Here is a 15012-nt window from a genome sequence, read left to right as displayed (position 1 = left end):
TTTTGACAAGAATAAACTGAGCAGGGTTGCTCATATTAGATTTCAGTAAACAAAAACGTAATAAACAATTGTGTTAATTATTTGATCTAGGACTTTAATAGTGTTTGCCTTAATACAGTGCGTGTCATTTTAATTCTCAGTTTCATCCGCGTAAAATTCAAAATGGCGTCTAAGCTGTATTATGCTATGATCATAGATACATAGATATTTATAAGTATATGCCTTGATTCTATGGGCCGCTATACGTAAGCCGTCCGCCATATTGGAAGGGTCAACTTGACATCATTCACCATAATAATCAATGAATATTCGAAGATGCCACAATCCTTACATATCTATGTTTCCACCCACTCTTTCGCATTCTCACCTGTGAACGGTTATCCTGTTTCTTCGGGAATTTAAATCCCGGCGGTTTTTACAACCATCGGCTGTGCAGGATTGTGGCATCTTCTCGCGTCTACGTGCTTGGAGCTGTCGAATGAGGCATCTACCTATACATATCTATCGATTTTCAGTGAATAATTCAAATTTGGGCCATCATATAACTTAATAACTTAGTTACTTAAATTACTTATTAATGCACAGAAGTCACATGGACTAGTTTTATGATCCGTGTTTTACAGCTTGACTGTCAAACATGAACAGAATATGACAAGCGTGAGTCAATATGATGGAATTATATTGGTTTGAACTACTTCATTTAACACCTCAACCCATTCAGTCATTCTTGTTAAAAATCTTTTTATTTTTGTAGTACATGTTTGTATAATACAGGTGATTCAAAGTGCTTGTGATAAGGACAGGAAACCAAAAACCAATCCCAATTCATTATACAAACATCACAATGACGTCTGTTAAATGAATTTCGAATTGCAAACATTTTGAAAGTCAGTGAGAGATTTTAATATTTTTTATCATAAATTTCCTAATTATTAAAGTATAGCTAATAAACATACTTAATAAAACAGGTTGATCTGTATGTGCAGCTAAATTATTTTCAGATAAAGTAGAAATTAAGCCAAATAATACAATAACAACTATTTTTTGTTGCAATATAAACAGGTCTTATTGCTTTCTCTGAAGTACTTCCTGTTGATGTTTGAAAGAATTGCATAGCTGTGTCGGCAAATTGCGCAAACTCCTACATTTCATACAAAACAATGCCAAATTGTTTCTTCATGACAGCAAGGAGCCTGAAGCAGACATGGGAACTGAGAAGGAAGTATTGGAATACGACCAAATCACATTTAAAAGCCCCTGTTTTTATCGTGGAGCGATGAATCGATCGCCCTGAAGCTAAATATCATAGTTGCATGTCACTTCTGTTGTTTGCACAAGAGACAGATTAATCTTTCTCTGTCAGACTTTAACCATGTGCAACTCACACAAGTATTTAATATCATACTGTCAATTTACAGACCGCTTTACCAGTTGATATTGCACACTTTCTGCTCATAAATTCTTGTAAATTTCAAGATTTCCTGAAAAACACTCATTTTTATTTGCTATCATAAAACTTCCTAATCTGAATTATACTGGTTACTTAAACACTCATATCTGCTGAGCACTAGTTAGTTGTGGCATAAAGCATAAAAAGGTATGCGGTAACTAACTAAATCAAACCCTCTACATAACAGTGTCCCCTAAATGATTACATTTTAATGTAAGATGGATTTTAAAACCAGGGTTGGTTTTTGCACAAGTTCATTTGAATGTGATGAGGTAGTCAGGATAAGCCTGGCAGTCGTGGAAAACCACAAACATGGAGGGATTCTGCGTATCATCCACCACGCTGTCATAGAGGTCAGGCGCCACGCGCTCAGGGGGCGTCCTCATGTCCCCCTGACCCTTAGCGTAATAACCCGTAAGCACACGAGCCACAAACATGAGCTGAGTCCCGTCTGCTGCAGGAACTGCATAGGTAGGATCGGCAGAGTAGCTGGCGTTCACAGCGAAGTACGTCCCATGCCCGTAGACGGTGGCTGAGAAAGGTATAAAAATCACCAGAATTAATTAGTCTGCAAACTGAACAATTAACGAGACCATCAGTGACTGACTGGGAATCTGTTTACTAGACTGTTAAACTATAAAGAGGAAGTTCATCCAATGTTCACCCAAAACTTACAATTCTGTCATCACTCGCTGTTGGGTTTGTCACTCCTACAGTTATTGCATGACTGCAGAGGACTATGAGTGAGTCAGATGAACTTCACTTTACGGTGCATTTAGTCACTATGAACCAAGTTGTTCATAGTGTTCATAGAGGTTTGAAACAATGTATATTGGTCACAAACAAATAGTGACAGAATTTCCATTTTTGGGTGGACTATTAATTTAAGCAACCTTTAAAAAAAAAAAAAAGCAGTTACCATTTTGCCCTGCAAAATTGCGATTAAAGTTTGACTTCATGATGGATGAGCAGGACGCCTCTGATGTGCCGTGATAAAGGATCTTCTCTCCTGCTCCCACAATTAGACCATTTCTGTTCTCCAGCTCTTTTTTACGTGCCTCGTATAACCGCCGAAGATTCATGTTCTGGATGCGCTCGATCTGTTGAAATACATTTGCACTCAAACAGCCATGTATATATTTGATGGACTTCACATTCACATCTGTTGTTCTTCATAGAAGCAAACTATAAAGACTATACTGCCATACAAAATGAAAAGTGAAAGTGAAGTATGGTGTCCCGTACTCGGAATTTGTGCTCTGCACTTCACCCATCCCAAGTGCACACACACAGCAGTGAGGCAGCCATATTGCACCAAAGTTGGGGCTTTGGTGCCTTGCTCAAGGGTCTCACCTCAGTCATGTTATTGAAGATGGAAGAGAGTGCTGTACATTCACTCCCCCCACTGACAATCCTTGCCAGTACTGAGACTCAAACCCGCAACCTATGGGTTACAAGTCCAACTCGCTAACCATTAGGCCATGACTGCCCCAAACATCGTACTAGACCAACACTTTCAAAGGTTAAAAATAAAACAAAAGTTGTCAATAGGTGCCATTAATCCAATCTGGCCCTTGATTTAACCTATAATAAGCCCTTGTTTTAGACCAGGGGTGTCCAAACTCGGTCCTGGAGGGCCGGTGTCCTGAAGAGTTTAGCTCCAACCCCAATTAAACACACCTGAACCAGCTAATCAAGCTCTTACTAGGCATACTAGAAACTTAAAGGCAGGTGTGTTGAGGAAAGTTGGAGCTAAACTCTGCAGGACACCGGCCCTCCAGGACCGAGTTTGGGCACCCCTGTTTTAGACTATCTCTAATCTTAAAATACAACTAGATATGAATTAAGACATTATGTAGTTCTTTAAAATCCATTTTTATGTCCTTCGATGGTTTATGTCATGTAAAGCACACTAAGATGGTGTCAGCTGTCAAACCTTGAGCACGGTTTTTCTGACTGTCTTCTTGAAGTCCATCTTCACAGTCTTGTACTCTGTAGATGACGGATCTAAGACAATCACCTTTAAGAGGTCACTCTGACTCATGTTGTCCCAGTAGATTGGCAAAGACAAATCTGAAATGCAAAATAATGAGGCTTTTGATTTAGCTGGATTATTATGTATCAATTTATATTATAGATGTAGATCAGTGGTTTTCAACTGGACAAAGATTTGATCTTTTTTTATCTGTCACAGTATCAAATATATATTTAACATAATCCGGGTCATATTTTCATATACTATAAAAGCGGTTTGTCACCTGAAGGGTTCTCCAGTCGTTTGAGAGCGGTCACCTGTCCTGAATCACATGATGTGGCCTCCATCTTTTGCAAATCCACAGTCCATTTCACACCCTGTGCATCCTCAATTCCATCTTTTACATCTCTTTTCTCAAGCTTATAATTCACGTCTTTTGGTACCTTCTGCCAAATGCCCCGTGGTCCCAGAATGCACCACGTGACCTGACTGAAGAGGAAGGTCTGGTCCTTCTCTCTTACCTTAGAGTTTGGGAGAAATAAAATGTTAGGCTTTGCAAATGAATAAATGAATAATCATGAAAAACAATTTGATTTTAAGTTTTTATTGCATTTATCATTAGTCACCAAAACGCCCCAGAAGATTAGTATACCATAGTTAGTATACAAGAAGATTAGTATACAATTGCAGTGTATGTGTGTGTGTGTGTGTGTGTAAGTCAGGATCAGGAAAGGTCCATGAGCCAGGACTCAGTACACTCGTCAACACAACACAAGGCTATCGGCATTGACTATTATTTGCAAATTCTATGCATTATGTGCTGAGGCAATTGTGTGGAGAGCTAATTTATTTTTAATGTTAAATCATTGTTATTCTCACCTGTCTGCGAAGTGCATCTTGTATCAGTCTAACCACCTCATTCACTCCGTTCCTCTGCCCTTTAACTACCCATCCTTCAGAACTGTTCTGTTCTATCTGCAGGTGCAGTGAATTCACTTTAGAGAGCAGCTGGTCCATCTCCTCTTGAGTGAGGCTTTCAATCTCATCAGGAAAGAAAGTGTGTGTGGAGCACTGGTCCTTATATGCCTGCTGAAGATCTCTGCAGGCATCAGAAACATCATTATTGGTGTGACCAATGATTAGAAATGCTGCTGTGCTCTCTGTGTCAGGCAAAGATGTCACTAGAGAACTCAAGTCCAAAGCGACTGGTAAGGGTAAGGAATGTGATCTGCTTAATCTAGTTGATCCACTGTGCCTGATACTGGTTGCACTGCGCCCTCTGGTGGTTACACTGGTAAGTACAAGTGGTGCAGGAGCTGAAAAAGGTGAATGTGCAAAATCGATAATGAGTGTCCTGTGAAAACACTGTAAAAAATATTGAAAAATGTTGAAGAATTATTTTTTATAATGCATGAGATGGGCAAGAAATAAAAGTGCCTCTGCATTACGCAGATTCATTCTCACCTGTCAACTGTGTACTACCGCCAAAAATTTGCTTTGATGTCGCTTTGAATGCCAGAAAAACATTAATCTTCAGCAGAATGATCCGAATGTTTTTGAGATGTTGAAGATGCGCTCCTTGAACACCTTCCTTTACTCCCTCTAGAATGGACTTGGCCACCATATTTGGATCCAAACCTCCTTGTCCTGCAGAGCCCACAAATTTACCTTGACATGGCTGTTTATGATGCCAAAACATTCCTACTATTTCAGTCATGCATATTTCTAATCAGATAAACTACTGAGCAATTATACTAGATAAATATATTTGTGCGGTAAAAGGCCTTATTCTTATAAAGACCATGACAAAGTCCTGCGAGTCTTCAACATTCATGGCGCTTGCAACGCCAAGATCATAAGTTCAATTCCCAATAAATGCACAAACTGATAAAATGTATATGTTGCATGCAACTTAAAGGGATAGCTCACCCAGAAATGAAAATTCTGACACCATTTACTCAACTTCATGTTGTTTCAAACCTGTATGAATTTCTTTCTTCCACTGAACACAAAAGATGATCATTTTGAATGTGAACTTTCCCCTTTAAGCCGCTTTAGAAAAAAGCATCTGCGAAATGCATAAATGTAAACGTAAAAAAATGCTAGACTTAGTTTTTGCCTTTTTATGTGGGAACCAAATTGATCAAATTATCAAATGAATGTGCTCATATATACAAGCAAAGACAAAATCAGTATTTTTCAGCTGTGAAAATGTATGGATATATCTCTGAGTTTATATCTCGCAAATTTGAGTTTATATCTTGCAATTTTAAATTTATATCTTGCGATTTTAGGTTTATATCTCATAATTCTGACTTTATATCTTGCAAATTTGAGTTATATCTTGCAATTCTGAGTTTATATCACAATTTTGAGTTTATGTCTCATAATTCCTAGTTTATATCTTGCAATTTTGAGTTTATGTCTTGCAATTTTGAGTTTATATCCTGCAATTTTGAGTTTATATCTCACAGTTTTGAGGTTATATCTCAGTTTTGAGTTTATATCTTGCAATTCTGAGTATATCTCATAATTCTGAGTTTATATCTTGCAATTTTGAATTTATATCTTGCGATTTTAAGTTTATATCTCATAATTCAGATTTTATATCTTGCAATTCTGAGTTTATATCACAATTTTGAGTTTATGTCTCATAATTCCTAGTTTATATCTCGCAGTTTTGAGTTTATATCTCATAATTCTGATTTTATATCTCGCAAATTTGAGTTTATATCTTGCAATTCTGAGTTTATATCACAATTTTGAGTTTATATCTCATAATTCTGATTTTATATCTCGCAAATTTGAGTTTATATCTTGCAATTCTGAGTTTATATCACAATTTTGAGTTTATATCTCATAATTCTGATTTTATATCTCGCAAATTTGAGTTTATATCTTGCAATTCTGAGTTTATATCACAATTTTGAGTTTATATCTCATAATTCCTAGTTTATATCTCGCAATTTTGAGTTTATGTCTTGCAATTTTAAGTTTATATCTCGCAGTTTTGAGTTTATATCTCATAATTCTGATTTTATATCTGGCAAATTTGAGTTTATATCTTGCAATTCTGAGTTTGTCACAATTTTGAGTTTATATCTCGTAATTTTGAGTTTATGTCTTGCAATTTTGAGTTTATATCCTGCAATTTTGAGTTTATATCTCACAGTTTTGAGTTTATATCTCAGTTTTGAGTTTATATCTTGCAATTCTGAGTATATCTCACAATTCTGAGTTTATATCTTGCAATTTTGAATTTATATCTTGTGATTTTAAGTTTATATCTCATAATTCTGATTTTATATCTTGCAAATTTGAGTTTATATCTTGCAATTCTGAGTTTGTCACAATTTTGAGTTTATATCTCATAATTCCTAGTTTATATCTCGCAATTTTGAGTTTATATCTTGCAATTCTGAGTTTATATCTCACAATTCTGAGTTAATATCTCATAATTCCTAGTTTATATCTTGCAATTTTGAGTTTATATCTCGCAATATTGAGTTTATATTTTGCGATTCTGAGTTTATCTCATAATTCTGAGCTTATATCTTGCAATTCTGAGAATTATGAGATAAACATTTATTTTCAAATTACAGTATTTTTAAAGTATTTTTTACATGCCTCGTTTATAATGGGTTTTCATGTTTTTGAATCATCGCTCTGAGTTTATTTTGCAAATTTGAGAATTATATCTCACAATTCTGAGTTAATATCTCATAATTCCTAGTTTATATCTTGCAATTTAGAGTTTATATCTCGCAATATTGAGTTTATATTTTGCGATTCTGAGTTTATCTCATAATTCTGAGTTTATATCTTGCAATTCTGAGAATTATGAGATAAACATTTATTTTCAAATTACAGTATTTTTTACTCTGAGGTGGAAACAGACCTTCATCGTTATAGGAGATAGTAAATGGGGGGAAAAAAACATAAAACAAACTACCTTACAAGACATCAATTTTTTTCACAATGCAAGTAACAATGAAGCTACTGACCAGCGCAGATCGCAGGAATGGCCACAGACCTGTAGCAGCCATGCTCACATTGAACCACTATTTCTTTTGCCAAGGTCTTGATAACATCAGGGTTTCTCTCTCCACAAACATGCATGATGGTCTTACAGGGGAAGCCTCCTGGTGGGGTCGTGAAGATCTGCCCGCTCGCTGCCCGAGCTGGAGAATATATGTAAGGGATAGTGTTAGATGATATATTGCATGTATATATTTGATTAATTAAATCATTTATCCATTTTAAAGTGTCATTTGGTTTTCTGTATTTTATTTGATTTTTAAAAAATGCCTAAAGAAGGTTGCCATTTCTGCATTTCTATATTTGCAAACAGGCTCAGTTAAGTGTATGTAGTTTCTTCAAATTTTCTAAAATCACACTGTTTCTAATGAAGGCATGCGATTCTGATTTAATTAGATTAGATCATTTTCAAAAGAAATGGCTTCCAGGGAAAGTTAAATTTGATAGATAAGTCTATCAATTTCATAAAACTTTGTGTTAAAATGACTTCCGATGCTTGCATACATAGGTATTATTTAGTGCATTCAAACATGCTTGACAAAAGTCTTTTCATATATGTAATAAAATCAAAAGCTAATTTTATAAAAGAGGCTGTAGTTTATTTTTCTTACCGCCTGTCAGTTGAGCCTGGATTTGAGGTCCTGCCTTAGTAAGGATGTTCTTACATACTCCTGTGATGGACAGGTTAAACACTCTCTTATGTTCTAAACAGTGTATCAAGAATGTTTTGGTTATTAAATTACAAAATCTGCATGAATACCAGCTGTCTGGAAGTCCTTAAAGTCAGTGGTGTTCACGATGGCATCAGTAGTCTCATTAGTGATGTCTCCAAACACTAGATGGAGTTCAATCCCATCTACTGGCATGATGATCTCATCAAGGTCAGAGGTCAGTGACTGAAACAGAGCTGTGGTGACAGATAAAGAGATGTACAGATGTAAGAAACCTTGGAAGGTTTAGTTAAATGTAGGAATTTCCAATACACAACAACCAATCCTTTGTGTGCATGAGCACTATTGGCCAGTTAGACTTATTCTGAGTGTCATTTAGACATTTCTCATTGACTATTTTTCATTTTACCACACAGCATCATGTCAAAATGTGCTGTGGCATGTTCCTAAGTTACTATATCTAACATGTAAGTGAGCTTATTATGAGGTGCCAAACAGGAAATAATTATGTAAATACTGAATATATAAATGTAAATCTGAAAATATAAACTTAAAATGTGAATATACAGTTATAACCACGAAAATATAGAAGTAAATCTGAATATATTAATGTAAATCTGAATATATAGAAGTACATCTGAATGTATACATGTAAATATGAACATGGGCGACTTTTGACTCTTAAAGGCAGAGTAAGTGATTTTTCAAAAACACTTTAGAAAACTGATTCGGGCCGAATTGCAAAACAAACTTGTAGCCAATCAGCAGTAAGGGGCGTGTCTACTTGTGATGTGGAGGAGAGCGCGTTCAGTGCATGGGACGGACATTAGCGAGCCGAGCAACAGAAAGATAGAGATGGCGGATAAAAAACAAAAGAGGAAAACGTCTGCGGAACGATAAGGCAAGAAGTAGGACCCGTGTAAATATCGGATCAGCTTTCCAGCGCTGGAGAGAACTCAAGGAGCGGAGGCCTGCGATCGGACGCCGAGGTTGCTTTGTTTCTTCTCAATAGGTTGTTTGCAATCACATGATTCTGATGACGCGCGAAATGCAGTTGGAGGGCAGGAAGTGATTTTTTTCTCCATAGGAATCAATAGCAGAAACTCCAAATGCCAGTGTTTTGCGTTGTTTATGGATGCTTAAATTGGCCAAACCGAGAAACCACAAGGAGCTTTTATCGTGTACGAAAATGTGTTGTTCATAAGTGGGGAAAAGTCAAGAAATTGATTGAAAAACGCAGGAAAAAGTGACTTGTAAACCTGCGTCTGCGGTCGGGAGGATTGAAGCCGGATAATGCTCGTGTGTGCAAATGGAATTAAAACCGTAAAACCTAAAACGTTGCTACCGTATTTTTTACGGTAAAATTCCGGCAACCACAGCTGCCATAAATTTGACGGAATTTTTTTTACAGTGTACGTATATGTGGGGCGGAGCTATCAAAATAGGGGCAAGACCCTTTTGGGGTAGGGGCGTGTTTGTTTTGGTGATTTCAAATATATTCTGGCTACCAGAAATCACTTACTCTGCCTTTAAGTAAAAAAATAAAAAATAAATAAATAATAATTATATATATATAAAAGCAAAATATTTTTTTTCTGATGTAAGCATCAAAATAATGCCCTACAGTATTGCAACGCATCAAAGCAGTCAATCCAAGTCAAGGATAACTTAAAGAGGTTGCCACCGTTTAGTAAACTGTGAACCAGAGGTTTGCATTCCCGTGGGACCCGACCAGATTTTTTGCGCCGCGGGATTAAATTCCCGAATAAAACGCGGTAGAGGTCGGTAACTCTGGTGTAATTTGAACGGGAGCGGGCGGTCTAACAATATTCCATTCCCGTGTGACAGAGCAGAATAAGGATGGAGCAAAGTGTGGATGCGCTGTCCTTTGAAGGACGTTCAAATCCATTTTGTTTATATTTTGCTTAGCCTATAATTTTAAATGACATTTTAAATAATTTTCTCTGCGACTTTCCTACTGTGTTAACAGAAAAATGTCAAACGAATTTAGTATATTGACAAGACGAATAAAAATAGCTAATAGGCTACTTTTGCACAACCTACATTTTTATTTTTTTTTCTCTTTGCGACATTTTTCCTATTGTGTTGTAAATGTTAAACGAATTGTATCTTATTTTTTCTGACACTTTTTTTCCCTACTGTGTTGCATCAATGCGGATATTGTACTATATTAATTACTGTAAGTGCACATCACTTATATAAACCAAATGGAGTATTTTTTTTTACTGTATTTTACGAAAGGCTTGCCATAGTGCCAAAAGGTCCTCAGAATTCAACATTGCTACACATTTTGCAAGCTCTTGTCCGGTGTAAAACAGTCACTGTATTTTTGCTATTCCAATAAAAATAAACGCATGTTATCACCAGGGCCGTATTAACCATTGGGCTAAGCCCCGGGGCCCGAGCAAGAAGGGGGCCCGTGATTGGCTGTGGAGTAGATTGACTGGAGCACCGATCGCCAAAGCGATCCTCAACATAAAAGAAGATATTTTGAAGAATGATCGTAACCAGTTTCTGGTCCCCACTGACTCCAATAGTGTATTTTTTTTCCATAATATGGAAGTCATGGGGGCCTAGCAACTGTTTGGTTACCAGTATTGTTCCAAATATATTATTTTGTGTTCAACAGCAGAAGGAATACAGGTTTAGAACAACAACAAAATGTTCATTTTTGGGTGAACTATTCCTCTAAAGCAGCCTAATATAGCTGTATATACGATGTAAATCAAACATCAGAAAGAAAATCCCTTACTGTCTTTGACTGAATCACTTTTGTAAAATAAATAATGAATGTATATTGAATTTATGCAGTGAAGACTATTCAGTCTATTTGTACAATTTCTTTATACAATATAATATTTATTACTTATTGCTTTAAGTTTTTCAAGTAGGCCGATTTTTTACAATCTTTGTTCTGTTGTAACCTAATTTGTGACTGTTTACTTGTCTTCAGTAAGCTTGTTTTTACTTAGGCTATATTATTTTTGTGATATTGAAATTGGTAACAAAAATTATTAAATTTCAGTGCATCAATAATTTTGATATGGGATAAAAATCCTATTTAAAGCTTTATATATATATATATATATATATCATTATTGTGATGGGGGCCCTGCAGTAAGTCATAGCCCCGGGGCCCAGTGCAGTCTTAATGAGGCTCTGGTTATCACATAGCATTTTTTCCCTTTACTAGGTACAATATTTCAAGGAATCACCATTTATTCAGCTTTACATTTATATATTCAGATATACTTCTATATATTCAGATTTGTATCTATATATTCTTGATTATAACTGTATATTCAGATTTACATTTATATTCAGATGTACTTAATCAGATTTACATTTATAAATTCAGCTTTACATTAATATATTCAGATGTACTTCTATATATTCGTGGTTATAACTGTATGTTCACATTTGAAGTTTATATATTTAGGTTTACACTTATATATTCAGAATTTACATAATTATTTCCTGTTTGGCGTCTCATAGCTTATATACATATATATATCTAAATCTCTTGCCTTCCCCTGTGTTGTCCACCATTTTTGCACTCAGATTCCCACAGACTGTCTGGAACAGCTGCAAAATATTTCCAAAATAGGGTTAGGAATAGAAATAAACTTCATTGCATTGAGTGTGTATATAGTGTGTGTGTGAGTTACATAGATAGCTTACCTCTTCAGAATGAGCATAATTAGCCATTATTGTGATACAAATGGTGTCCAGGCAACCAGTGGGTCCAGATAAAAATTTGCAGATCTCATGAGTAAGAATATTAACAGAGTCTTTGATCGGTATTGACAGCACTATGCCAGGTCCGATTACTGGCAATGCAACAGATTCCCAACAGTTCTGCTTACACAGCTCAAAAACTCTGCAAAGTCCAGAGCGAAGCGCCTAAGACAAGATCACAACATCAAAAAATACATTACTGATGTTGGCAAAACTACTAAATGTATTTTATTTGTTTTTATTTGCTATTGTTTGTTGCGCTTTGGGTTTCAGAAAAAGCGCATTATAAATAAAATGAATATTATTGTTTTCTGTAAATCCCATCCATTCAATATTTTCTCCTTTTTTAATGTCATACCTTTTTGCTTTTGTGCTTGTTTCCTTTCGGCACACATTCCACAAAGAAAACCATGGAGCATCCCAATGCTGGCGTCGCGTCCACCTCCAGCACATCTCCAGGCTTAAGCTTGTGCTTTCCCTTTGCATTGTTGAAGTTATTTTGAAGCTGCTGTCCTGCTTTATTCAACAGGGATGATCCAATCAAGGTTGAGGTCATGTTTGTTTGAATCATCGGAGCAACAAACACATCTGCCTGTATTAATTATATGAATCACATAAGTTACTCAATAGTTCTGTTTGAGAGGTATAACATATAAATACAAAGTAATTTGAAGACTTGCCTGCTGTTGTTCAAGGCTACCAACCACAACTTTAATGTCTATCTCTTTGTCAGAGTCCAGAGAGTCTTGGGAAGCTGCAGACGTAAATGGTGAGCTCTGAAGATTGAGACTGCTCATGTATTTGGGTTCTTTACCTCTTTTCTGCTTATCATCTATAGGCAGTATCCCAACCATATAAGAATTCTTCACCAATTGCAAGATCCTTGCACCTTCACTTTGAAAAAACTGTTGAACTCCAGGTCCTTTCACCTCACATCGTTTAGTGGCAAGCCTCTGAAGGCATGACTCAAGGCTGTCCTTCAAGCTCTCAACTTCACAGCGAGGTCCCGTGAGGTGGACGCATGGGGAAGGTGAACTTGTTGGCTTTATTTCCACACTGCTCTTCTTCATGCCGCCAATTGCCAAGATCTCAGAGAAGTGCTCTGCCATCTCTGGACTGGGAAGAGGAAGGGATGCATGATGGATCTGATGGTTTCTTTTGTATACCAGCACAATGTTCTTCAGCATACTGACTTCAGGTGTGTAGCCCACAAGTTGAACCTTGGGGTCAGAAGTTGATTCATCCTGGTATTTAAGCTCCACTTTAACACTTTTGTGATTGGCCTGCTTGACGGCTTCGCTCAAATCCTCCTTCAGCTTAGTAAATGCAGAAGATTTCTGAGTATTGTCCAGGCGCACAGTCTCCAAACACAAGTCTCTCTGCACGGCAGCAGCTGCCTCCTCTAGAGCTCCATCAGACAGACTCAACAGAAGAACATCTGAACCTGAAGTCTCGAGCATAACTGGGCTGCGGAGGCTCTGCTGAAATCGGTTTTGGAAGTGCTGTATACCGCCACTTGATTCCAAAAAGGTCATAAGAGGATGATGTGATGGGATCCTCTTCTCTTTGATTCCTTTTGCTAATTTTAAAAGCTCATTTTCACCTGCATGGACCTCTTTCTCGGGACCCTTTAGTAGAACGCCTGCTCGTTCCTGTGTGATCTTAAGCGCAGGTAAATTAGATTTTATGTATGGCTCAAACTCCTCTTTGATGAGGCTAAATTGTTTCTCAGACACGCAACACTCTTTTTGAACCTGCTGTTTGTTCTGCAAGCCGCTTAGAAATTTTAAAATCTTCTCCACTTCTCTTTGTTCTCCAACCACCACAGCTAAACATGTTAGTTCTTCAAAATAGATTTTTAAGTTATCACTTTGAAGGAAAGAGTTTTCTTCTAGAATCGCAGATTTGTCACTTTCAACCTCGAAGTGGATGATATAGCGTGACTTTAGAGTCTCAAACGCTTCGTCCACTGCAAATTCCCATTTCTTCAGGGGATAAACATCTTCAGCTCCCGGGTCCCTTACCACCACCAACTCTTCAGAGTCAATGTTGATCTTGAAGGTGCTGGAGATCATAGAGAGATGTTTTTCCAAATCTGAATGTGGCTTTTTACATTCACTGAGGAAGCGTAGTAGATAATGGTCCAGTTTAAAAACCTTTTCCACACTTTTTGCACTTGCACATTTCTAAAAAAAAAAGAGAGAGAAAACATTAAAGATGTGATGCAAATGTTTAATGTAATGACCTCAGAAGGGGTCAAAAAGGTATGTTTAACCTAGAATGTTCAAAAAAGTGCAGACTAAGGATGCTCAGATCAAAGACATAGATATATGCAAATCTATGATTAAATAATCGATACTTAGGAAAGAAAACGCTAGTGTAACATAAGCGCCACCTGCTGTCAGAGAGTGAATTTGCGTTCTCATTCAGACGTTCTGCTGGTTTTGTTTTGTTCAGTTCTGTTTTAAGTATTATAGTTTCACAAACCTAAAGTCGGACCATTCTGTTTTTGCTTAAAATTTCGAATTTATACAATCTAATTTAAATCAAAAACTGTTCACTCTAAAAAACACTGGGTTAAAAACAACCCAATTTGGGTTATTTTTAACCCAAGGGCTGGGTAAATATAGGACAGAACATATGTTGGGTTAATTTTACCCAGCAAATTGGTTTGTTTATTTAAAGGTGCAGTCAGTAAGTTTTTGACCTCTTTGTCACCATCTCTGTTTGAAATGTGCAATTGCAGTTATTTGCGGAATTATCATCTTTACGTGGGTTGTGCATCGGCACGGCTCCTCAGCGCAGATGAATCTAATGTTTTGATGCTGTCAGTCACTGGTGTGGATACTGTACTTCGGAATCACAGGTTCTACGTCTTAAGTATGACCCACATAAGAATGATCACCGGATATTGTCATTTGAACAAGTAAGTAACATGTCTGCCACTTTTGTTCTCATGATTTTTTTCTGTTAATTTGTAGGGGAGTTTGTCAGACAATGTTTTCTTTTACTTCCATATTTGCAGGCTCATTGCGGGACACGGGGGGGGGGGGGGGGGGGTTTTTTTTTTTTTTTTTTTTTTTTTTTTTTTTTTGTTTTTTTTTTTGTGGTTTTTTTTT

At 36.7% G+C, this 15012-nt stretch overlaps 1 protein-coding gene across 1 annotated transcript in view; it reads right to left on the bottom strand.

Annotated features, from left to right (window-relative positions):
- Positions 1–762: 762 nt before the first annotated feature.
- The window catches only part of LOC107685414 (poly [ADP-ribose] polymerase 14-like), a 16932-nt gene continuing 2682 nt past the window's right edge, over positions 763–15012 (bottom strand). The window contains exons 3-15 of the mRNA XM_016481989.1: positions 12574–14079; positions 12252–12485; positions 11837–12058; positions 11683–11740; positions 8224–8370; positions 8075–8134; positions 7430–7606; positions 4890–5072; positions 4305–4741; positions 3709–3946; positions 3387–3523; positions 2370–2550; positions 763–1982 (exon numbers count right to left, since the gene is read on the bottom strand). Coding sequence (XP_016337475.1) covers positions 1705–1982; positions 2370–2550; positions 3387–3523; positions 3709–3946; positions 4305–4741; positions 4890–5072; positions 7430–7606; positions 8075–8134; positions 8224–8370; positions 11683–11740; positions 11837–12058; positions 12252–12485; positions 12574–14079 — 3858 coding nt within the window. The 3' untranslated portion in view covers positions 763–1704. The remainder of the gene's footprint in view (positions 1983–2369; positions 2551–3386; positions 3524–3708; positions 3947–4304; positions 4742–4889; positions 5073–7429; positions 7607–8074; positions 8135–8223; positions 8371–11682; positions 11741–11836; positions 12059–12251; positions 12486–12573; positions 14080–15012) is intronic.

The sequence above is a fragment of the Sinocyclocheilus anshuiensis genome, unplaced genomic scaffold, assembly GCF_001515605.1.
Source record: "Sinocyclocheilus anshuiensis isolate Anshui unplaced genomic scaffold, SAMN03320099.WGS_v1.1 scaffold1058, whole genome shotgun sequence".
In the NCBI taxonomy this organism is placed as follows: Eukaryota; Metazoa; Chordata; class Actinopteri; order Cypriniformes; family Cyprinidae; genus Sinocyclocheilus; species Sinocyclocheilus anshuiensis.
The sequence above is the reverse complement of the archived record's forward strand: the minus strand, read 5'-3'. Positions and strand labels throughout refer to the sequence as shown.